Source organism: Suillus plorans (assembly GCF_016647745.1).
Source record: "Suillus plorans strain S12 chromosome Unknown HD556scaffold_71, whole genome shotgun sequence".
In the NCBI taxonomy this organism is placed as follows: domain Eukaryota; kingdom Fungi; phylum Basidiomycota; class Agaricomycetes; order Boletales; family Suillaceae; genus Suillus; species Suillus plorans.
Window position 1 is genome coordinate 229,793 of NW_024537455.1, and position 23,157 is coordinate 252,949.

Genomic DNA, 23,157 nt, shown 5'->3' on the forward strand with positions numbered 1-23,157 from the left:
CATAATCGATCACCCACGTTCCTTGAGCAGGTCAGACAGACAGCGTTCAATCCCAAACTTAAGCTTAAGAAATCTGTTTCAATGAAAACGTGCCTTGTGGTGCCGTCACGACCGTGCGAGTCGCCCGGTTATCAAGACCTTGGTAGCTCCAATAATCACATGCGTTGAATTCTATGGAAAGACCCTTATCATGTACGTAGAACCCAACATTCCCGGTTACGCAGTTCAGCCAATGAAAATCGTTTATTCCTTACCCGTTTCCATGCTGGATGGTACCTGAGTCAATCCGAAAAGCCGAAAGGACAGCCCGTCCGTCACTGGAACGCCTACAGATAACAGCTAACCAATCTCATCTCATGACAACTACGCTAGCCATGACAGCCACGTAAATAAAAAGCATACAACAAGCCCTAGCATGCATGGAATAAATAGCTTTAATAAAATTATGCAACGTGTGTCACCTGTAGCGGTGCCGAGATGGCTAGTTGGAGCACCTAGAAATGGTATACAGGACATGCGTCCAGAAACATGCACGATTAATGATACAACTTCGGAGGTAGAGGGGAAGTGCGGGGATGATGAGAGCGGAAATGACTAGTCGGCGACATATCTGAGACCCAAGAATATGAATCACGATATGCGGAATGACTCAGGCTGGCGAACAAGGTTTTTCCCCTTCCCCTTGGACAAGCCGAGGACAACGAGAACGCCACCAGGAAATTACGATACCTTCACCCCCCAAAAAAAGAAAATCCTTATCCCCCCTCTGCTCCCCATCCCAATACAGCAATGAATGGAAGCCCAAGTCGCAAGGTGAGGGTATAATCCAAAAAAAAAGACAAGGAAGGGCCTAACGGCACGGAACCTTGAACAACCCATATTAAGAAAAATAGGTTCAAACTCTGAAACGAGGCGCTTCGCCACACGCCTCGTGGTCACATGCAACTTGCCTAAGATCCGGCTGCAAGAAGCGCTGATCATGATCATCATGCTGTAGGCTTCCATGCAACGAAGACTCGTAATGAGCGGCTCAGACGCGTAGCGGGGTGTGGAGCGGCGACACCGACGGCGCAAGGGGTTCGATCACCACTCCCACCCCCAAGCCTCCGATACGCCTCCCATTTCTCGCACGCAGTGTCAAACGAGCGCTTCTCCTGCGGTGTCGGCCCCGATATCATACTCCAATTGAACCGGTCCTCGAGCACAGATCCGAGACCCATGTGCTCCCTCATATCCCTGTAACAAAAAAAGTCGATTAGATCATGTTATCGCGAAGACAAGATCAGAAACCATTGGTTCAGCTAATCAGAAGAAGAAGTAAGGGATTGAATTGAAACACTATCCCCCTAGACTTGGCCCTGTTTGGAAACAATGCCCCTATTGGGAGCACGTAGACTGAATGTTCTAAACGCGTATCATCCAGCTGCTGTGCCCCCGCGAAGCTAGTAAAAAAAGGCGATTCCACGCCACCTCCAAGGTCTCACCATCAGGATTCCGAGAAGTGATCAACGGCATTGGTACCGAACAACAAACTCAAATCCACACATCCACACTGAAAGAAAAAAAAGAGAGAGAAAGAGTACTCACAGCTCAAACCTCAACAACAGCTCATCAAACTGCGACCTCGTCAACCCAATGATCTTGCCATACACCCCATCCGTCCTCCCCATGCCTCTCTGAAACTCGCTTACCCACTCCCACATCGCTTCTGCGCATGCTACGATCTCTTTCACGCGCAGGGCCAGATGGAGATTCAAGAACTTTAGGTCGACATCTAACGCGGGGTTCGGCAGAGCCCGCATTTGTGTCTGTCGTTGGATAGAGATTGCGCAATCGAGGGAGGCGTAGGGCGATGCGCCGTTGCTGAGACCATCCAGCGAGATGATCGTGGTCTTCGAGTAAGTATTCCTGTCGGCACCAACACCAGACCCACCCACGCTCGATACCGATAGCGAATTTGAGCTCTCAGGTTCCCTCGGCGGTGGGAAACGCAACAGGATCGGCGGGTGCGTCCGAACGTCTACACGCATCCAAGTCAGCTCTAACCCTGACATCGCTTGCAGAGAAGTAGAAGATATGTTTTAAGCGGGGTGAACGTTTTGGATATATAGGCACCACCCGAGTTGGAGTGGGACACCCTTCATGATTCCACTGCCCATCATCATCTGCCACGCCCAAAAATGATGAAATGAACGACGAACACTCACCTTTGAACCACAGCCCCACCGTATTAGCCAACAAACTCAACGGAGAAAGGTTAATGAACCGATCCGCGTGCATCTCATTGTAGATCGTCTCGAGGACCGTATGGTCTCGCGGATCCAGCGGGACGACGTCCAGCAGTACGACACTTCGCGAATCCAGTGGTAGTGGCGGTGTCAGTGGTACAACGCTCCCTAGCTCAAACGCCGCACCCCGCAAATCCGGCGGCGTACTAACAGAAAACTGTACATCCAAATGACCCGTTCCCTCACCCGACTCTTCATCCAACACCCTCGAACTTGCACTCGGACTTCCAACGGTTGCACTAGGACTCGTCCTGACACCGAATAGCCCCAAGCCGGTCACTCGACTCCCCAAGGAGCCTCTGCTCCGTCCCTTGCCGCTCTCCTTCCCGGATTGACTCGAACCCGAACTAGAGCTAGAGCTCTCCCCCATCAACGAAACCCGGCTCTTATTCTGCGGCAAAAAAAAGGCAGCATTAGGTTCCATCAGCACTGCCTGCGCTGCTTTATTCTTTTTTGGTGCTGGGGGTGAACCCGAGCTTGATGTACTGGTTCCGGCAATACTGGGAGTAAAGAGAGACGCAGAGCCAGAGCCGGAACCAGCAATGGAACCATTGATGGAAGCAGAACCAGAACCAGACCCAGATCCAGACCCAGTTTTAGAGCCCACAGTGACGAAAAACGGAGTAAAGGCAGGCTCCATCAACACGGCCTGCGCAGCCTTGTTAGATTTCTGGGATGGTGGGGGGTGGGGGGTCAGTGAAAGCGTTGAAATTTTGTTCATGGTGCTTGGTGTTGGTGTGCTGTTGTCTGAGGAGAAAGAAAGGAACGTGCTCTGCGAAGAGGAGTTCGAAAGGATTTGCTGTGAGGGGTTCGGGGGGAACGATTGCGAGGAGGGGATCGGTTGCGAGAAGTGACTCGGAGGTGTAGTAGCTGTCCTCGGCCTCCTCAGCTCGTGCGACCTATCGACAGAGGGAGGCTGGCGAACGGATAGGGAACGATGGATGAACGGGTATGTCGAAGGCGCTGAGAGGTTGTCAGGAGGGAGGGAGATGGATATAGTTGGGTATTGTTTGGAAAGGTCGTCACGATGGGAGTGGGCGTTGACGGTGATGGAGGACATAGAGTCAGGGGTGGTAGCTGAACCGGCAGAGCTCGATGAACTGCTCGTGCTCCCAACTGCGCTGCTCCTCCCTGATCCGGTCCCGGGGCTTAGACTGGAGATGGACATGGAAATGTTGCTTCCTTTACTTCTCAGGGTCCCAACTTCGCTGCCTTCCCCATCTGACCCCGGGAAGGTCAGGTCTTCTTCGACGACTTCGAATGCTGCGCCTGGTTTCATCACGCGAGTGATTTCTTCGAAGAGGTCGTCCCACTATTCGGTGTCAGCATAGTACGATGGAGGAAAGGCAGACGGACCTTGTCCTCTGGTACGCCTCGAGCGATACGCTTTATGTGCACGAAATCGAAGGATTCGTTTGGGAATGGAAGGCCTTCGAGGCTGTGCAAGTCAAGGATGAGAGCGGGATAAGGACTAGGTGGGTGGACTTACAAATTTGCTTGAACCCAGCTTACTCTGTTGAGGAGATCCTTGTTTCTGGAGAGACGGGCAAGGTCCGGGTGGAGAGGTACGATATCAAGACCTGCAAGTAGTCAGCACTCCTCAAAAGGGGTAGCTTAGATAGGACTGACCGACGACTTGGCAGCCTTTCCAGTACTTGGCAGCTTCGATTACCCACACGCCATCACCGCAGCCTAGATCCAATATTCTCTTGAAGGGACTCTGTGCGGATGGTTCGTTCCAGGATTTGGGGAATGCATGCCAAGTCAAGGAACCGCCGCTCATTTGGCGGGTTAGGAGGGTATCGATGGCGTCTCTGGACAGATATGAGTTGAGATCAGGGAAGAATACAGGGACGTACAGATCTACAACCTTTCGTTCATAATTCCTGGGATAAGGGACTTGATAACGCCTAAAACGGTGGTGGAGCCTACGTGAGGTGTCGATGCCGCCATGTACATTGAGTGCGAGTGCAGGATCGGAAGATGGTTTGTTGTCATCTAGTGTGGGTGAGTTGGGTACCTGTGATTATGAATAAGGATGAGTGATGGCGTTGTACGCGGCAGACGTACGTTGGATGGAAGAGCGGCTGAAGCTGCACGTGCACCGACGGGGCCGCGTAGTATGAAATCTGATTGAGGTGTAGTTACAGTCGGTATAGATTTTGATGGGTATGATGGCGTAGTCCATGGAGAGAGACCACCCGGCGCAGGATACATTATTGGATCCGGTGGTAATGGAGGAAGAGGGGAAGTTGGTGGTGGATAACGAGGTGGAGTTCTTCTATGTATAAACTATACAAATTCAAGCTTTGGTTAGAGTACATTACAATCAGTCAAATTGGATCTCACTGGTACAAAGTCCCTCTTCAACCTTTCCGGATTCTTTGGTGGTCTAGGTGGCAGTGGTTCATAAGTTGAAGAAATAGAAAACGGAAAGAGATCAATAATATCGGATAAATTATCACTACTGTCGTTCATCTTCGTCGTCGTTGTCGTCGTCGAGACCGACGTTGAAGCCGCAGTAGATTTAAGGTATACAGGAAATGGAGCCAACATTTTGGATGTTTGAATTAATACTAGGCTCGTTCTTACATAGCCGACACAGCAGACCGACGTCATATTTATCGACCAATAAAATCACACCAACACTCAATCCAAAACGTTCCTTGACAGCAACACACTCCGCCAGGTACGCATTTCATTTTGGCCCATCAGTCTTCGACTAATGAGTCTCAAGGGGTCGCTACTGATCCTCTTCAAGGAACATCGATCATCAGCCTTCAAGCTACCAGCGACGACTTCACCGGAATTCAGACTACCCTCGACCGTGACCGTCTGAGACCGTCTTATCTCATTTATGATACCAAGACACGACGACACCTCGGAGCGACAGACTTTATGAGACAGAAACGACTCTCCGATATACTCTCCGCTCCTACTCCTCCCTTTGAGGGTCACAACAGGTGAGAAGCCCTCCCGACTCCTTCCTCTGTCACACCCAAAAAGACCGAGTTCGTTCCTTGCTTGCACGAGTACAACACGCGCACGGATACTCTCGGTATTCCTGAGACTCATTTGTAAATCCTTGCAGGGCGCACGTACTTGTTGGAATTACATAGGGCGAAAGAACGGTCGTGCATCGGAATTATTCTTTTTCAGGACAGTCTGCCAGCGCGTGTAAGCGGGAAGATGGGAATAATGTGACAAAGTTCCACCTACCCCGTGCAAGTCAAGGCACACTGATTTCAAGAGTAACGCTGAGGCGTCAAAAAGTTACGGCACGTTCTGTTGGCCGGTCTTCCGAGTCCCATCTGATGATCATGTTGTTAGCAAGGCGCGATCCCACCCTGCATACAAAGCTGGAGATCTTATTAACCTTGCGACTCTCGCCCTTCTATGTTCTATCGTAGTATTTATCCTGTTGATTTCATTGCTTCATGTCATGATTTATTACCCTTGACCCTGATAGTACATCTTTCCCTTACCACGCAAGTACTTCGTAAACACCTGCGGCAAGCTTTGCGCGCATCGCCTTGCTCACACGACCACCGACACTTTGAGACATGCTAGATTTCGCTCGAAAAGCTATAGAGATGCTGTCGACCCTAATCCGTAAAGGAAGTTGACGTTGGAGGTTCAACGTAAGGTTCACTACTCGCGAAAGTATTGGAAATTTGGAAATTGAGTTGAACAATGTGTCGCGAGGAGTGCCGAGGGCGAGCATCCCAACAACGTCCGTCAAAGCTTGATAGCTACTGAGAACGTCTATGAGGAGCTTGTCTGACAGATTTGTCGAGTTAATGAAGGAGAGGACTGTGAGAAGCGCGGGTCAACCGTTTTCAACTATAGAATGCACGATGATCGTCCTGCGGAAGTGTGGAGAGGTCAAGAGTGGCAGGTGCGAGAATGACAGGCTGAGGATGTTGAATGTGTACAGTGGGCCAGTGAACGACGCAAAGCCTTCGCATAGGGAGACAACACATTGCACAACGAGAAGGTAATTGTATGCTTCTGGAATTGGTGGCAAGTTAATTGATCGATGCTGGTCAGGAAAGATGGTTCGGGGTAATCCACGAGATGTAAAATGGGGACTGTACCATTGGAACTTCATGGCCGAGTTCTGCACACTCAGACCAATGCGGCAGAGATTCAGGACTGCGCTTGCCTTTGATATCGAGGGGAGGTGGAAATTTTTCCATCCGGTGTCGTTCTTCGAGTGAGGTGTCTTGTGCCCATGTTTACTATTGTCCGTTACGTAATGATATATGTGATGCTCAGATGTATGGTCGTGTGAGTTGAAGTAGGGATCTACTATCAGGGTCAAAGGCAACACTTTATAACATGAAGCAACGAAATCGACAGAATAAATACTAGAAGTACATAAGCTAGTGACGGAGTATAAGAGTAGTAAGTAGTAGTGCCAAGGAGTCAATACATTAATGTGATCTCCAGCTTTGCATGCAGAGTGCCATCGCAATCCATCATGGTTGTACTAACAACATGGTTATCAGAACAACTGTAAAACAAGATAGGGAGGATTTACTCGTTCATCAGCCAGTCCAAAAGCCAGTAGAACGTGTGGCAGCCGCGGCGGCTTTCTGGTGCCTCGACAGCCCAGGCCTCAGATCTGCATTACCAACAGTGGAAAGATGAATTGTGAATCAGTATGCTTTGACTTAAAACGAACGTACCGGTCCACGGGTTTCATGGTAAATTTTCGACAACACGGAATTCGAGTGAGGTTTTCTCACTGGGTGCCTGGATGACGAGCACAATGGAGTCTATACACGCCGGCAAACTATCATGAGAAAGTCTAAGATCAATGCGCCATCGCTCATTCGCCAAACGGGATCTTAATAACCATATGTACCCTGCAAAGATTGACATCAGCACCAGAAATACTAAGAGGTACTGGTATGGCTCATACATACCCCCTGCAATAAATTCAATGCCAAATCCCTGTGTTGGATTTGCGCGCAGGCGTTTCTGGAACATCTTTATGCAAAAGCAAGCAATTGGCTATTTTTGTGACAGAGAAATGAGTGAGATTAGGAGCGGAGACTATATCATGGATGCATGATAGGACAATTGTTCGTCTCTGCTTCTTCAATAGAAAGGAGAATAAACTCGGCTGCCATCTGCCAATGGAGTGGACAGAATGTGGACAGGGCGATCTCATCATATGTGGGAGATGTGTCAGTTACAGACTTTCTATCCTCGAAAGTGTCAGACTTGGTAGGAAGGGGAGAGGAGACTCAAGTTAGGGGCATTTTCTCCTACCTCATCACTACGCACCCGCACGCTGATGTTAACACCGAGAAGGCGGAACATTTCCTGTAACTTTTTATCAAACTGATACATGTTGTGCTAAAGCACCGTCGGCACAGTAAATCTTGCCAATTATTTTCGTGACAGAACTTGATAAACACATACGTGTCCCGTCGTCTTCTTGTAGTCTTTACATCCTCGTGCCCAGTCAAGTCGAGTAAATCGAGATGTACACATAGTAAAGCGCTCAGTTGAAACTCACTCGCTCATCTCATCCTCGTCTTCGATCTCATCACCTTCCCGTTCTATATCCGTACATCCACCCTCAACTTGAACAACCTCCCCGCTAGCAGCGTCCCACCTTGCCAACAATCCAACCTTGAACACCACCATCTTCTCACCAAGAAGTTTGAGTAGCTGTGCCTGCTCGCCCGTCAAAACCTTCCCTTTATCACATACTCGATGAGGATTTTCAAGCGTTGGTACACCCCGCTTCATCGATGTCGTAAGACCCAGCTTCCGGAGTTGCGGGTCCTCGTTATGTGGGAACGGTTCAGGCGGGTCAGAGTGCACCCGCATCACAGGTCCTGCAGGCAGTATCACCGTCCGCGTAGCCTTGTTTCCCGTTCGCGCATAATCCGCTTGTTGGAAATCGTTGAACCACTCTGTCACTTCTTGAGGTTCCGAGTCTGTGAAAAACAGCCCTACCTGGCCTTTTATTTGCTGACATATTTTGTTAAAGCTGAGATGAACTTGGAAATGGTGACTCACCTGGGCTAGTTGGTGGAGTCCCATTCGGTGCTCTTCTTCTACTGTCGTGCCCAATGCTTTGGCCATTACCGCTCCTCGACCAAAAAATATCCGTGCAGAACTGCAAGTAGTGAGTCGATGGTATAGACAGTAAAAGAAGCGAGGACATACTCTTTCCATAGTTTTCGCACCGTTTTTAGATGTGCATTTCGCATCGCGCCGACTTGAAACAACCAGCAGTACTTCCATTTTTCGGCATTTTGTTGTACCTTGGGGAAGAAACGTTTAGCACTTGCATAGCAGGGGGCCAAGCAGTAGAAACCGTCTTGCAATTATGGGTCTGTCTCCGTAGAATGCATCCAGAGGAAAGAACAGATTCCACAAAAACTAACCTCGGCCAAGAGTAGATTTTTATGCTCCCTCGTCTTTTTCGCGACTTTTGTGAGAGATACTATCATCCACGCAGAATACAACATCAGCCTTCATCACGATCCATCAAAGAGTGTAAACTTGCCGATTTGCGAACGTTTTGACTTGGGCATGATATGTATGTAGGAGAACAAGGTTTAGCAAATGAAATCAAAAGTCCGCTGGGCCGAATTATCTTTTATCTCGATCTTCCTCGATGTCGGACGCAGTTTCTCCAAGGGAGCTCTCTGCGCTCCGCGCTGCTCTCCTGAACACGAGTGGTACTGTTCCATTGCATGATCGTTTCAGAGCTCTCTTCACGTTGAAAAGCTTGAAGAATGACGATGCAGTTAAGATCATCTCTGAAGGTACGTGTATTTTGTCTGCTCTCTGAATTTTTGTTTGTGCGATACTTTTTCTTTCGATCTTAACATAAACTGTCATCTCTTTTCATGAAAGGCCTTATATACGATTCCCCGCTAAGATGAGCGTGCGCTGATGCATGATTCATCTGCTAGGCTTTGCCGATCACTCGGCACTGCTCAAGCATGAGCTTGCGTACTGCTTAGGACAGATGAAGCTTGTCTCAGCTCTCCCAGTTCTTCAATCAGTGCTGGAGAATCTGGACGAGGATCCGATGGTACGGCATGAGGTGAGCGTCTCCATCGTCCCGCTTCGCAGTCCCGCTTTTGTATGCTCCAGTGCATCATGATGCTAATTAGCATTCGAGACAGGCAGCAGAAGCAATAGGCGCAATCTCATCGCCTGATTTCAAGGTAGTCCTCACGAAGTACCTCACAGATCCCAACAGGAGCGTGCGTGAGACGTGCGAGATCGCGCTCGCCAAAATTGAATGGGATAATTCTGAAGAGGGACGCCAGCATCTTGTGTCAAAAGAATCTTCAGATCAGACTCCGTATGTAGCTTTCATGTCCTGTTTGGATATTCCATTCTACGTCCTTTACTGCGTGATTCACAACACTTACACAGGGCATACACCTCCATCGACCCCGCTCCACCATCCTCCAAACTTCTCTCTGGCCAGCCCAAACCTGATGACCTGTCTGAATCTGCAATTGTCTCCCTCCGTACCACGCTTTTGGATACTTCTGTCCCCCTTTTCCAGCGCTATCGGGCTATGTTTGCACTCCGCAACATCGGGACGCCAGCGGCCGTGGATGCACTAGCAGCAGGATTCTCTGATGACAGCGCTCTATTCAAGTCTGCCTCTTTTCCATTTTTGACTTGGTCACGACGCTGAACTCATGTACTGCAGGCACGAAATCGCCTTTGTTTTCGGTCAACTCTTGAGCGTGCACTCTGTACCCTCGCTGCTTGATGTTCTGCAGGACGCATCTGAGTCCGATATGGTGCGACACGAGGCTGCGGAGGCGCTTGGAGGAATTGCCACACCTGAGGTGCTGCCCCATCTGAAAGAATGGATGACGCGCGAGGATTCTCCGCGCGTTGTGCGGGAGAGCTGTCAGATTGCTGTTGACATGTGGGAGGTGTGTTATTTCTCGTTTCCTCTGAATCTACCTCTGACAATTGGTAGTATGAGAACTCGGGGCAATTCCAGTATGCGAATGGACTGGAGAGTGTTAGGGTAGAGGCTACTCCTGCCTGATTTGTGTCGTCGTCGAATCTAATTGTTAATCAACTCATAAATGTGATCAGCGCGCCGAATTTGCGCCAAATGTGATGAATTTTGGGATCCCGAAAGGTCGGCAAGCCCTTATGTTCTTTATACAATCAGTTTCTCCTCTGATCTGCGTCTGCATCACCATTAGATTCTACTAGGAAGACGCGACCATATATATTTTCCTTTTCCGCAGAACAAGCAGAAACGGACAATCATTCTGTGCATTCATGATGTTGTCTCCGCTCCTAATTTTCCCTCTTCTTCTGTTGCCCCAGGCCTGTGTTATTATTCTCTCAGCTGCAGATTTCGCCCATCCCCTGCGAGAATTCAAGATCGAGGATCTCTGTGTACAACATGATCTTCAAGAGTCTCTTGATGGCACTTGTCCCACCTGCTTGCACAAGAATATGGGGCACTTCGCCCGCTGCTGAGTTTCAGAACTTGTACGGCCCTGCGGTGGCTAATGCTCTTCCTGTCTTTAGTGTATCTCTTGCTATCGCTTTCACAGCTACGCGAGCCTTTAAAACCACGTCTTCATCATGGATTTCGGAATTTGTTGATGATGTTACTTACTCGGTGTTTAGAGAAGCTGAACCGCACCGACGTCCAGACGCGTATCAATACATCGATTTACGCCACGCTGTCGCACACTCTACAACAGGCTCCGAGTCTCATCGAAAAACACTCGCGAATCATGTTGAGCGATGTGCACTATACCGATTTCATACTGGAGCAAGTGTGTCTGTTTGTCAGATTCTTGCTCGTGAGTTTGGCGTGCTTGCTACCGAATGTCTGTCACAGGAACACGCTATCGAGCCCCTAAACCTGTCTAAAATGAAAACAGAATATACTGGCAGAGGTGAATGGTTTTGATGCATATCGATTGCTGCCAATCTATCATTTTTCTTCGAGTCGGGGACAGCTGGCGCTTCCCAGCGCCGCTACGATCATATATAGTTTGCTGGGTCTCGCATGTATATCAAATTACTGAATTTGGGCGCGTTATTAATCCCAAGTGCATGCTACCAATGCTCGCATTAGTGCATCGACTAATTATTTTATAGCATAATGCTTGAAGCAAAAGAAAGGAAAAACATGATGTACTGCAAGGTGCAATGGGTGAAAAGCTGGAATGCCGGGTCCCAGGAGAGGGATGTGGTTGGTAACGTTGTGAAGGAAACATGATCTTATTTATACTGAATGTTTTGGAACGACAACTGCGTTTGGCATTAACAGCGCGCGCGCGCAAACGGGCACAGGCGAGCCGATGCCATGCAGCGCAACTCTTCTGGCAGAACTTGGAGTTTTGCCAACTGGTCTGGCAAAACCAGTTATGCCTGACCTCATGCGAAGGGACAGTGGCAAAATCTGGCAGAACTCTAAAAACACCCGAGACTAGGAGATATGGTTTAGATCTGATGATACCATTTAAATTCAACGACATGAAAGCCGACGTCTCTAGAGTAAGATGGTGCATGCTGGAGGACGCCCTCCGTGTCGCTGTACTGGTGCAGAGGGTATCTCGCTTGACGACGTTGCCGCTGAAGTTTGCGGCTTTCGAGGAGTTGAAAAGAACCGAAGAAGATCAAAGCATTAAGCTGAAGTGCTCGAGAGAAATGCCTTTGATTTTTAGCGAGTTGGATCGGGTCGAACAAGGAATAATTCCACAGGCTATTAATTCTAGATGAGGTCGAATGGCGAGGTCATACTCAATAGTTTACATACCCTGGAGTTTTGCCGGTTATTTAAACCGGTAGAACTGATCTCAAACGTGCCCAATAGACAAGATCCATGACATCGGTGGAGGTTTAGTCGACGTGTGCACGCTGATGTGACTTGGAGGTTCTCAGTGAGTGGAATACCTCAGGGCACTCTAGTAGATAACGAACATCCTGGCCCAGCAGCGTCCTGTTATCGATAAGATTGAACTGACGCGCAACCTCCTCCCGCGTCTCCATAGTACCGATTGTGGACATAAATATTATCCGGGCCCACATATTCATGCGGAGTAAATATGAGCATGGCACGTTGTGCGCAAGAGAAAGAATTTACCGCGCTTACTAGTACATTCTCAACTTCCGGGAAGGCCGAGGTTACTTATATTGCGGGTCCTGCAGTTCTGGACGGCTGCTGTTTGGCCGTGGCTAATGTAGAGGCTAGTCCCTGCCAGTAGAAGCTTGGTTGGTTGGTTGAGCCATGAGAAGCAGAATATTACAGCGGCGCCAGTCCTGTAGCTTCACGATTCCAGAGAAAGTTGATGCATTGATGATGTTTCACTGGTAGGGTAGGTTAAGGAGTCGGTATCGTTGAACTACCCTGTTGTGTACATATTTGCAATCCCTTATTTGTTCCATTCCACCACGCTCCCGTTCCTTCAAGTTGCTCGCGATGGCGACTATAGCATAAATACTAGCATATGTTATGTTTAGCAGGAGCAGAAGTTTACAAATGCTACATTGATGCAAAAAACTTTTAACTCATGGGTTCACTGATGAGCTGAGTTTGCGCTGAAATCGCGTCCGAGTCCGAGTCAATCCCTTTGGATTTACTCAGCAGACGAACTCATCTTGTTGCTTCCATCGAGCTCATCGCTTACCACGGCCTATAACATCAGCTTCTGTCTAAGAAACCGCCTGCTCAAGGTGTGTTTCGTATATGGTTTTCTGGAAAATTATCTGAATTTGCACCTGCGGCACACTGTACAGTCGATCTCTAAACCATTTCCGTCGAACTACGGATGGCAGACTGTTCTTGTCGTGTCCTCATTCTCTCTTCTTCGAAAGACGACACCTTGCAGTTTCTGCAAAGCACGTTTGTCGCTGCAGTGTAATCATTTCTTGCATTGACGAGTCGACGCAGGACTGGCACAGAGTGACCTCCCGATCGCAACCGACAATTCATTCACCATCCCTTGGACTATCACGAACAAGTACTACACTGCTGATGTGCACTTCGAATTCCATCACCTCCCATATTGGACACCGAACAATCACGAGTTAGAAAGCGTGCCCGCCGTGGTGTACACATGGACTGTCGGAGAGGTAAGTGCTCAAAGGCTTGCTATAGTTTTTGTATATGCCTGACTTTTGAGCAGCCATACCGGGAGAATGTCCAGATGATATCACAACGCCTATCCCATCATGATTTCGAAGTATCTCTGGCCATTCGGCTTCCGTCTACTACGCCCGGAGGCGAAGATACTGAAGATGACGAAATAGACTCGTTTCTTGGATCCCTGGGGTTTGAATTCATTGATGTGCAAGATTTATCAAAATCTTCTGACCATCATGATCATGGCGGTAAGCATATGTTTCTGAAACATGGAGAGACCCGTCCTGAGTTCCACTCCAGGAGTTTCCCGGGCCATAGATGCATTGAGCACAATTATGTGGCCCTCCATGGTACAAACCTCCAAAGGAAGGGGTCTTGGCCTCTTGACGACGAACCGTGATACCGGAGAAGACCTCAGCAGTCTCATCGCTACGCGCTCCCCAGGAGGGCGTGATCGTATGCAGCGAGAACTCGAAGAGTTAGAGCGGTGGCTCGACGAAGACAATTTCGAAGGACATCTTCATACAAGTGAGAAAACCATAAGCAATGATCCGTGGAGTGCCGCAGCCACAACCGGCAGCTTGTCGCCTACAGAGGATTCCTCTACCCAGGGCCTCTACAATCACACGTTTGACGACGATTTCACCGCTTTCGTGTCTGCTTCAGCGTCTGCAGCAGATGCTGAAACTCAGCTTGCACAAATACCATCTGAGAGACAAATCCCACCTCTCCCTTCGTTGAGCTTCAGTTCAACGTTCACTTTCGACTCTGGTTCTGATACTTCCGGGCGATCGACGCCAGCCAATGAAGAGCACGACTTTTCTCGCTTATCCGCGAATGCCTCAGATCTCGGTATATCTTATAGGTCGTTAGGGTCGGTCTCCGATTTTGGAGACCCAGAAGCAGAAGAATCCCCCAAACACGAAGATTCTAGCGACGAAATGCCTTCAAATGCTGAGATTGCTGCAACCTCAGAGCGTATCTTCGGTGCAACATCTCTTGCTTTCTCACCCACTGATGAAAATGATGTCTGTTCGCTGCAAGGGGATCTTTCCGTGCCGTCTGAAGTTGAAACCGCCGACCCACCAGAGACGGACCTCGAGCGCTTCGATCTGCAAAGCATGCTGAGCGCGCTTCAGGGTCTTAAGGAGGAAATTGCGGGGATGCCCGATTCGCAGGAACGTAAGAGGGCAGCTGCTAGAGTGGCCTTGGGTTTGGTTTATGGGCTCAATGGAAATTCCGATTGAAAGGTGCGCACCAACAGCACGCAGTGACTTCCGCTAATTCGGGAGGTAGTAGTAAGGGACTGAATACACGGCTGGGAGGTTTTGTTATTTACAATTGTCTTGCGCGACTAGTTGTATAGACGTGTCCCGTGTAAATCAGTGGCTATTTTGAGACTCCATCTTTCAAGTTTCCTGCAATGCCGCCGTTTGCACTGCGTATCTTCTTACCAAAGAATCGGGACAAGCAAGTCAGCAAGATGACATTGATGTACAATATACATCGGACTCTTCGTTCGAAAGCAATTATACAATACAGCAATATGCACGCGTCTTGACATAGAAACACATACTCCTTGGATTAAGTTATTCGGCATTCTCTTCGACTTCTTCCTTGTCCTCATCTCCAGTCTCATCCCTGATACCTCCCGACACGAAGCTCATGATACCAGCCGCATCAAGCTTTGCCACTACGTCTTCCGCAACGCTAACTTCCATACTGCCAAGCACTCTGTTGACCTCTTCCAGTGTCCCAACTTTGAGCGCAGCCTTGAGGTCCTCGGTGAAGCTCTGGAAGACATCCCATCGCATGTGCAATGCTTCGCGAACTTGTTCAAGGTCCAGGTCCTCCGTCCCTGGACCCTCGAGGCGCAAGTCCTCAGGCGGAGGACCATCAGGTACGTTGAACGAGATAGTGGCAGAAGGATTCTCGGGCACAAGTTGTATCTGCTCCTTCTGCACGTCAGAAGTCTCTGTTGCTGCTGCTTTTGCACGCGTCTTAAGGTGAGAATATGTGCCTTCAACATCATTGACGAAGACGGAGATGGCGCGCTGGTCGCCTGAGATCATCCTACGAAGATATCAAATTAGTATATGTACGTCAGCTTGCGCAGGAATTAGGTACTTGCTTCTGGAAAAATAGTCGGACGCCATCTTTACCTAGCTTATCGCAGTACTGCAGGAGTAAGCTTTGGTGCACGCACTTCTTTGCGTATCCGAACTGGCCCTTCGACTCTGCACGGAAAGCCGCCACAAGTAACGCGTCAGATGCACCGGGAACGACGACGTCGCGATTTGCTTGAATGAAGTTGAAAGATTGGGTGTACTCCCATAACGATAATTGAGAGAATTGTTCGAGAGAAGGCGTAAGTTCTGGAAGCTCCTCCTCTAACTCATCTTCCTCAACCGAGTCTGGAGAATGATTCGGAGTAACCGACGACAATGGCGCATTAGAATTCGAGGCAGTAGGATTCAGCACCTCGAACTCGGTGGTTTTGGTCGCCTTGGTCTTTGTCGGCGCGTCGATTTTAGCATTCTTTACGGGTGGAGGCGGTGGTTTAGCGGGAGTGTACTATCGGGAGCGTCGTGAATACCATCAATCAAGAGTAAGATATCGCCGATCTTACCTTGCTATCGAAGCCTTCGTGGATATCCTCACTCGTTATGTGCTTCTTCTGTTCATTTTCCTCGTCAACAAGATCCTTCCCCAGCTTCTGTGTGTGATGTGCGAGCTGCTTGATGTGCGCATCGAGACCGCTGAGTACAGCAGCCTCCCGCTCATCTGCAGGGAGGCTCTTGGCGCCATCCCAAACCTGCAGGAGCAGAGATAACACCATCGCGTCGTAAGTTGGTTGATCTTTGGCGTTCGTCGGCGGCGCCTCTGGAGATGGCTGCGTTTGTAATCTCTCTACCAACTGTTGGAAGTATATTAACCCGCCGTCTGCGCTGCCTAGTGTAGCGCGAATTCTGTGCAGACGTGGAGAGAGGACGCCATTGCATGCGATCTCGGCGTGGAGGGCTGAGATCTTGGTTTTGCGGGCCTCGCGCTTCTCGTGAATATCCCGTTGTTTCCATCTGATGAGAGAACGCTTGTCGACGTTCGGATGGCCTTCGATATCGGAATCATCAGAGAGCTCGAGTTGATCCCATTTGGAATAGTTTAGCGGCATTGCGACGTACGTCTTTGCGCTGATCAAGAGGAATCGACCGATCTCGATCAGGATTCGGACAAAGTATGCGTCGGCACCTCCGAGCGGAATTTAAACTCTGTTCGATGTTTCGAACGGCCATGTCATTCAATCCCGCCAATGCTTAGCGCCTTGCTGGGGCACACTTTTTGGGTCACCTCAGTCTCATTCTCTCCGGACGGAACTCGAATTACGACTGGTTCTGCGGATACCACTATCCGAGTGTGAGATGCAGCTACCGGGCAGCCAGTTGGTCAGTCCTTACGGAGCCACACCAATTTCATTACCTCAGTTTCGCTATCGCCGGATGGGACCCACTTCGCGACTGGTTCTGAGGATGGCACTGTCCGGCTGTTGAATACAGCGACAGGTCAGCCAGTCGGTGAGCCCTTGTTGGGGCACACTAGTCGTGTCTGGTCAGTCTCGTTCTCTCCGGATGGGATTCGCATCGCAACAGGTTCTGAGGATAACACTTTCCGGCTGTGGGATGTGAATCAACCATGCTGCAGGCGTCTTCAATTTGTCTTATTACCAAGCAATGAACTTCTTGCAGGCTTCGGAATCGCCCTCGTGTCCATGATATGCAGCTGGAACTTCAGCTCGCACGCTAAATATTCCCCGCGTCTGACTAGGTTCGTTTTATTGAATTTGCATCCCCTTTTCAACTAACATACAAGTTGTTAGCCTGTGAATGAAGTTGCGAGGTTTCGCTACTGCTCAAGCCTTGATGGAACTTCAGAGGCCTACCCGCACCCGTACGGGTGAGAGTACCACGGGTGGATCTGCAGATGGTACGGGTCATCCGCGGGTGAGTCGTGACACATTATGAATTGTAGATACAACATATGTAGTACTACACAATCTCAATCAGAGTCGATTTTGATGACACCAGCCTGCCCATTTCTTTTTCCTTGCCCTTTGCCATCTTCTGCCGCATGATATTCGTCGCGACACCAAGGTCCGGCATAAGAGGCGTGTTGAACCACGATCCAACAGCAACCTGGGCTTTGAAGGTCTGGGAGCTGATACCATGTTGAAGATGGTTCACTTGTAGATGGCCACCGGAGAAAGCACGTTCGGCATCAGCTGAGGAAGCTATGAAGTATTAGATCGTTGTTAATACCACTTGTAAGCCTACATACCAGGTGCTGACAAAAAATCAAGGGCCATTTGAGCCAGTCGAGGCCGAGTGGTACGAGCGTTCGATTTTGACGTCAGGTGGGAGTTCAGTAACAAGTAGTGAGTTTGACTCGGTTGAAAAATATTTGCTATTTGGAGGACTGACTACCCGCGGATACCCAAGTTTAGCAACCCCCCTGACCCGTACCCGTGCGGATGGAACCATCCACCCTACCATCCGTCCCACGTTCTGTCCGCAGGTGGTACCCGGGTGGATATCCAGGTAACGTCCATCCATGTCACACCCTAGTGTAGAATGACGTTAAATCAAAGTCTTATGCAAGTCGCTGCGAAAAAATGTCAGCATCAATACATGTGAGGTCGTAGGGCGCACCTGTACACCCACCAAACTCTACATCCTCTACAAGTACGACGCATATATGATGGGAGTACTTATCTTCCTTTGCAAATGCAATACTGCTCTCGTCAGTACCTTTCTTCATGCAGAGAAAATTGGGTTGCTTACCTGACAGCATCCCGCAGGACTTGATAAAAATGCATCTTGTGTCTCGCGGCTGCTGCGACTCCTCACATCGCAATGCTATTCCTGGTGTTTTATATATACCCGTATCAACATATTATGTGGAAGAGCTGAGAAGATGTGATGGAGGGGCGAATGTGGGTAACGGGTTGACGGGAGTGGTGCTCATTGTCGTCTGCCAGGTCGGACGGAACTGGTTTTAGGTCACTGGATGAGTTATTAATATGGTTTTGGTGGGGAAGGAGACTTACCAGTGCGGTAGCGTAGACAACGGACGAGAATATTCGGGATGAGGTCGAGAAGAAATGAGGTCGGTATATTACCATGTTGATCGATTGTTGGCCATGGCAGGGCCTGACAAAGACACATATGAAAGTTAGTAGGACCGCTCAGGAATGATACCTGTGACTATCCACAACCGCGGCCGTATACCAAGTAACACCCATCTCGAAATAATATACAGTCACTGTGTCGTTCAAGAACAACTTGTGATCCTGTTGGTGAATTGGATGGCTGACACTGGCGTATAGGACCTTGCCCGTGGCGCGACTGTACGATGTTTCCTACTACTAGTAAGCTCTGCACGCTAGCTAGTAAATGATCGTGTATGATAGAAATCAAGAAACCGTTGGGTGTGAACTTTAATTTCCGTTGACATTATAACGTGCGAATCTAAGCTGCACCGGTCTTTCTGACTCACAGACAGACAGCACTGATCTGCACAATATTTGATGCCGGCTGCTGAGAGTCATTGACAACCAGCTCGCCGGTTATGATGTCCACCAAACGTCATGTGCTTGCCATTTTGATGTTCGTAGTAATGTCTCTCACCGCCAGCTTGCACGCGGCGTGGCGGCTGTAGAATACTAACCTGTATAATTTGCAAAAGCTCCAATGCTAAGCTGCATAGTTATGAACACCGGTTCGACTCAGTAGGCATTCCAGTTGGCTATTTTTCCTCCCTAATAGTTAACAAACCTAATAGACGTTCCTCTTGGGCTCATTGTGCACCACGGGATCTTCACCCTCCCTGCTAGTATCTGCTCTCAACTATTTGCCTATAGCGTTCACCCAACATCAGTGATCTCAGGGGCCAGCGCAAGATAGCTTACAAGATATTCCTATTTGAGTGTGGACGATCACTTAGTCCCCTGCTTCAATATTGATCCGACGAGGCGCTCATGATTCAAGTTGCATCGCGTCCACAACCAACTATAACTTCGTGGTTCTATACCGATGACGTCATTATAGCCTCCATTTTCAAATTAACTGCACCTGCGGAATCACAGCAACACCTGATAGCGGTCCAGAAGGTCGCAAATCTGTCACCTGAGCTTAGTGGCCATCATGATTCAATAACCTTGGATGGATAATGTTCATGTGCCTATACAGGCACTTGATAGCTCCAAGACGTCGCCGCAATGCGGTCTAACGAATCAAATTACAACAATAACATATTCTTGGATTGCGGTATGTTTTTAAGCTGCGGAGGTATAATTAGATTCGACTCATCAGTTTGTCGGGTGTTCATTCTACACAGTAACAGGTGATCTGGCGCGGGGAGGCAGCAGCTACTCACGCTCTTAAAAATTGCTGTAAGCCAACCTTTTACTTACAGAACTCATTCAAATCTGACATTACTTACTGAGCAACTACTATGCAACGTGGCTGCGGCACCAATGATCTCCGCTTATAAACAGATTCATCTCCATACCAGTCTTGAACTCGGCAACTGTCAAATTCATCACTACAGCGCCTGGGGCCGAGTCTTGAAGATCTGTCGTCGTGGGTATTTTGACAACTCTGCCGAGGCTTGATGTAAATGTAAATGTTCTACTACCGGTATCGCTTGGCTAATGATTGGATCCTATTGCATTATACAAGGCGGTCCGTCGTGTTCTGCATGCCCAAAATAGGTCTGAAGGCGGTAGGTGTAATTGACATGACAGCCTAGCTGCGTCTCGAATCATCAATGCTTATTCAGGTGATCCGTTGCAACACCCCCGGCCAACGAGATCCACAAAACGTGCGGAAGGCATGAAAGCGCATCCAGGTACTCCGGTCAGCCGCCAAGTCCCTTTTGGACTACCCAGCTTCGAAGAGCTCGTATCGCTGACGGAGAGTGCCTTTGACAGGTAATCAAACTTTCCATTCTACAAGTCCGTAGTGTTGATCGGTGGTGACCTATAGGTGAGAATCTGCTGGAACGTACCAGTACAGGGGATCACTGCCTCAGCCGATTATTTCGATCCACAAATCGGAAGATATGTAGACCAACTCTCTGATCCAGAGGGCGATGCCAGGAGCACTACTTAAGCTGAAAGATGCAACGTATTTTGCTCATCGTACTCCTATTGACTCGAGTGTCGAGTCATGTTCCAACTCTATGTATTCATATGCCTTCTGGCATGCCTCCAGGGTCGTGCCGTGACTATTGGCCCAGTTTCTGACCTCGTCATTTCAAATGGTATTGTATCCCCAGACGGGTTCACCAGATCGTCAGTGTTTGCTTACCTTTCGACCTATTTGATTACTGACTTCATTGCAGGGGGGTTCTTGCCGGTGGCACTCATCCCGGACCCACTATTGTAGCTCAGAAGGTAGCGTCTGCTTTGCATGCGCAAACTCTTGGTTGACCTCATGTGTATTAGGGGGATACGTTCAAGATTAACGTCACGAATCAATTGACTAACGATTCGATGCTAACGAGTACCAGTATCGTAAGTACCAGCCTATAAATGCATGTAGGAGCTCACAATGATGTCTATCGTAAACAGCATTGGCATGGACTATTCCAGCATCATAGCAACCAAATGGACGGCGTGTCATTTGTCACGCAATGTCCGATCGCTCCGGGACACTCTTTTTTGTATGACTTCAATGCTACCGACCAAGTGGGAACGTACTGGTACCACTCTCATTATGGAGTGCGTGCTTCGATTTTTATTCATGGTGTCGGAAACTGATTTCAATTCAGGTCCAATACTGCGATGGTCTACGAGGACCGCTAATCATCTACAATCCAAACGACCCATACATTTCATTGTACGATATTGATGACGGTGAGTGCGTTCGACGAAACAAAGTTGCGTTTCTCACATTTGAGTAAAGAGTCTAGCATCATCACATTAATGGACTGGTAAGAAAAGAAAAGGCTTATGCACCTTTTTCTGTTATTGACTCGGCTTGCTTTGTAGGTATAACTTGCCATCGCCTCTAGTACAGAGACAAGTAACTGCCGACTCGGTGCTTATCAACGGTGTCGGGCGTTATGATGGAGGGCCAAATGTGCCTCTCGCCGTCATCAACGTTCAGCCAGGAAAGCGATATCGTTTCCGCTTGCTGAACATGGCGTGCAAGCCCAACTACATTTTCTCGATCGACAGCCATAATCTTACCATCATCGAAGTCGATGGCCAATACGTCGAGCCGCTCGTAGTGGACTCTATCCAGATCTACGCTGCACAACGATACTCCTTCATTCTCGAGACAAACCAGCCTGTCGACAATTATTGGGTGCATGCCGATCCCGATGCGGGCACAAATGCCACCGCTATCTTTCGATATGCAGGCGCTCCCGATGCAGACCCCCAGAACATGACAAACTCGGACTGGGATGCTCTTAACGAGACCAGCCTACACCCCCTAACTCCGCCTTCGTCTCGTTTGCTGCAGGAACCAGACGTCAAACTTGACCTTGTTCTTGGGAAAAATCTGTCCAATTTCAACTTTCTCATCAATAACGTCCAGTATATTTCTCCTAGTGTCCCTGTCCTATTACAGTTACTGAGCGGTGCTGTGACAACGGCGGATCTTGCGCCCAACGGCTCCGTATACACTCTGCCACGGAATAAGGTTATCGAACTTACGTTCAATCCCGATAATTCCCCTGGGGGTCCTGTGAGTCCATTTCAAAATGACGTGTATGTCCTTGACTGACATATCTTTACAGCATCCATTCCATCTTCATGGGGTACGTCTTGGCATGTCATCTACACACATTCCATGGACTAATCATAATTGGTTTGTAGCACAGTTTCGCTGTTATCAGAAGTGCTGGAAGTACCGCTTATAACTACGTCAACCCCGTCATGCGCGATACAGTGACCACTGGCAACACTGGTGATCGTGTGACTATTCGGTTCATCACCGACAACCCTGGACCTTGGCTGTTACATTGGTAAGTGTTATATCCATGTCTTTTTAGCTGGCAATAACTTTTTGTCTTTATGAAGCCATATCGATTGGCATCTATCCGCGTGAGTTGCTCCTTTCACTGAGCCTGGACTCGAATTAATCATTGGATTCGTAGCGGACTCGCTATAGTATTCGCAGAGGCTCCTGAAGATGTGGCGGCTTCGCAGCCTTTCAATAGTAAGCACCGAGCATTATGAACTAGACCGGGTCTGACGATCAGCATTAGATGCTTCGAAGCAGCTCTGTCCGATATACAATAGCATTCCTCAGCAAAATTTCCCTCTCCCTCCCGTTGATTGATATTTTTGGTTTATGCCTCCGTTTGTTCCAGTGGAGAACATTAAACAGGACATTTTTCAAATGCGATTTGTAGATTCGTAATAAAGGTCGGACACGATTTGGACACGATAGGTAAGTAAACTATAGCCCTCATTCTTAATGTAGACATCACTGAATAGAAGGTAGCTCGCTATGACCTGATGTCGATTACATAACATCGTCTATCAAGGCGTGGGTGTACATAGCTCGACACCGCATTGTAAAGCTGAGGGCGCTTCCGGCAAATTATGTTTTACATTGTAGAACGCAAACTCTTAGACTGCACTTCTCTCATTCTATATCTATGACTTACAAGGGGCAAGTCATTTTGTCACAATTGAACCACGCACTAGCTGACAACATAAACATTAAGTAATATGACCAG

General features: G+C 48.7%; 9 protein-coding genes across 9 annotated transcripts; 4 read left to right on the plus strand and 5 right to left on the minus strand.

Moving 5' to 3' along the window:
- Nucleotides 1-951: 951 nt before the first annotated feature.
- On the minus strand, nt 952-3,727 carry HD556DRAFT_918616 (uncharacterized protein). The gene is made up of 3 exons (XM_041312035.1): nt 2,208-3,727; nt 1,588-2,020; nt 952-1,236 (listed from the first exon to the last, which is right to left on the minus strand). Exons 1-3 carry the CDS (start codon nt 3,565-3,567, stop codon nt 987-989), a joined length of 2,043 nt encoding a protein of 680 aa, XP_041155445.1. The 5' UTR covers nt 3,568-3,727; the 3' UTR covers nt 952-986.
- A 1,890-nt stretch (nt 3,728-5,617) lies between these two features.
- HD556DRAFT_1405796 (uncharacterized protein) lies at nt 5,618-6,584 on the minus strand. Its single transcript, XM_041303982.1, has 2 exons — nt 5,774-6,584; nt 5,618-5,721 (listed from the first exon to the last, which is right to left on the minus strand). Exon 1 carries the CDS (start codon nt 6,397-6,399, stop codon nt 6,118-6,120), a length of 282 nt encoding a protein of 93 aa, XP_041155446.1. The 5' UTR covers nt 6,400-6,584; the 3' UTR covers nt 5,618-5,721; nt 5,774-6,117.
- A 1,230-nt stretch (nt 6,585-7,814) lies between these two features.
- HD556DRAFT_1434176 (ribosomal protein L10-domain-containing protein) lies at nt 7,815-8,848 on the minus strand (the record flags this gene model as incomplete). Its single annotated transcript, XM_041305299.1, has 5 exons — nt 7,815-8,279; nt 8,328-8,427; nt 8,478-8,575; nt 8,699-8,757; nt 8,821-8,848. 5 exons carry the CDS (start codon nt 8,846-8,848, stop codon nt 7,815-7,817), a joined length of 750 nt encoding a protein of 249 aa, XP_041155447.1.
- A 35-nt stretch (nt 8,849-8,883) lies between these two features.
- HD556DRAFT_918973 (ARM repeat-containing protein) lies at nt 8,884-10,559 on the plus strand. The gene is made up of 7 exons (XM_041312036.1): nt 8,884-9,082; nt 9,233-9,366; nt 9,449-9,630; nt 9,705-9,935; nt 9,991-10,222; nt 10,270-10,437; nt 10,505-10,559. The coding sequence occupies exons 1-6, from the start codon at nt 8,932-8,934 to the stop codon at nt 10,339-10,341; spliced, it is 1,002 nt and encodes a 333-aa protein (XP_041155448.1). The 5' UTR covers nt 8,884-8,931; the 3' UTR covers nt 10,342-10,437; nt 10,505-10,559.
- HD556DRAFT_919005 (uncharacterized protein) lies at nt 10,445-11,343 on the plus strand. The gene has a single exon (XM_041312037.1). The coding sequence runs from the start codon at nt 10,711-10,713 to the stop codon at nt 11,227-11,229; it is 519 nt and encodes a 172-aa protein (XP_041155449.1). The 5' UTR covers nt 10,445-10,710; the 3' UTR covers nt 11,230-11,343.
- Nucleotides 11,344-12,696: 1,353 nt separating this feature from the next.
- On the plus strand, nt 12,697-14,858 carry HD556DRAFT_1405821 (uncharacterized protein). Its single transcript, XM_041303983.1, has 6 exons — nt 12,697-12,998; nt 13,062-13,163; nt 13,216-13,397; nt 13,451-13,655; nt 13,708-14,657; nt 14,707-14,858. Exons 2-5 carry the CDS (start codon nt 13,094-13,096, stop codon nt 14,652-14,654), a joined length of 1,404 nt encoding a protein of 467 aa, XP_041155450.1. The 5' UTR covers nt 12,697-12,998; nt 13,062-13,093; the 3' UTR covers nt 14,655-14,657; nt 14,707-14,858.
- Nucleotides 14,859-16,652, minus strand: HD556DRAFT_1405825 (Cdc37 N terminal kinase binding-domain-containing protein). Its single transcript, XM_041303984.1, has 3 exons — nt 16,037-16,652; nt 15,539-15,981; nt 14,859-15,480 (listed from the first exon to the last, which is right to left on the minus strand). The coding sequence occupies exons 1-3, from the start codon at nt 16,577-16,579 to the stop codon at nt 14,997-14,999; spliced, it is 1,470 nt and encodes a 489-aa protein (XP_041155451.1). The 5' UTR covers nt 16,580-16,652; the 3' UTR covers nt 14,859-14,996.
- A 798-nt stretch (nt 16,653-17,450) lies between these two features.
- HD556DRAFT_1245687 (uncharacterized protein) lies at nt 17,451-17,672 on the minus strand (the record flags this gene model as incomplete). The annotated part of the gene is made up of 1 exon (XM_041298548.1): nt 17,451-17,672. A coding segment is annotated over one exon (222 nt), but the record flags the coding sequence as incomplete, so codon positions are not given.
- A 2,958-nt stretch (nt 17,673-20,630) lies between these two features.
- HD556DRAFT_1312280 (laccase) lies at nt 20,631-22,754 on the plus strand (the record flags this gene model as incomplete). The annotated part of the gene is made up of 12 exons (XM_041300631.1): nt 20,631-20,755; nt 20,806-20,857; nt 20,909-20,977; nt 21,035-21,184; nt 21,235-21,319; nt 21,369-21,396; nt 21,455-22,157; nt 22,210-22,230; nt 22,289-22,437; nt 22,493-22,516; nt 22,570-22,631; nt 22,681-22,754. The coding sequence occupies 12 exons, from the start codon at nt 20,631-20,633 to the stop codon at nt 22,752-22,754; spliced, it is 1,542 nt and encodes a 513-aa protein (XP_041155453.1).
- Nucleotides 22,755-23,157: the final 403 nt, after the last annotated feature.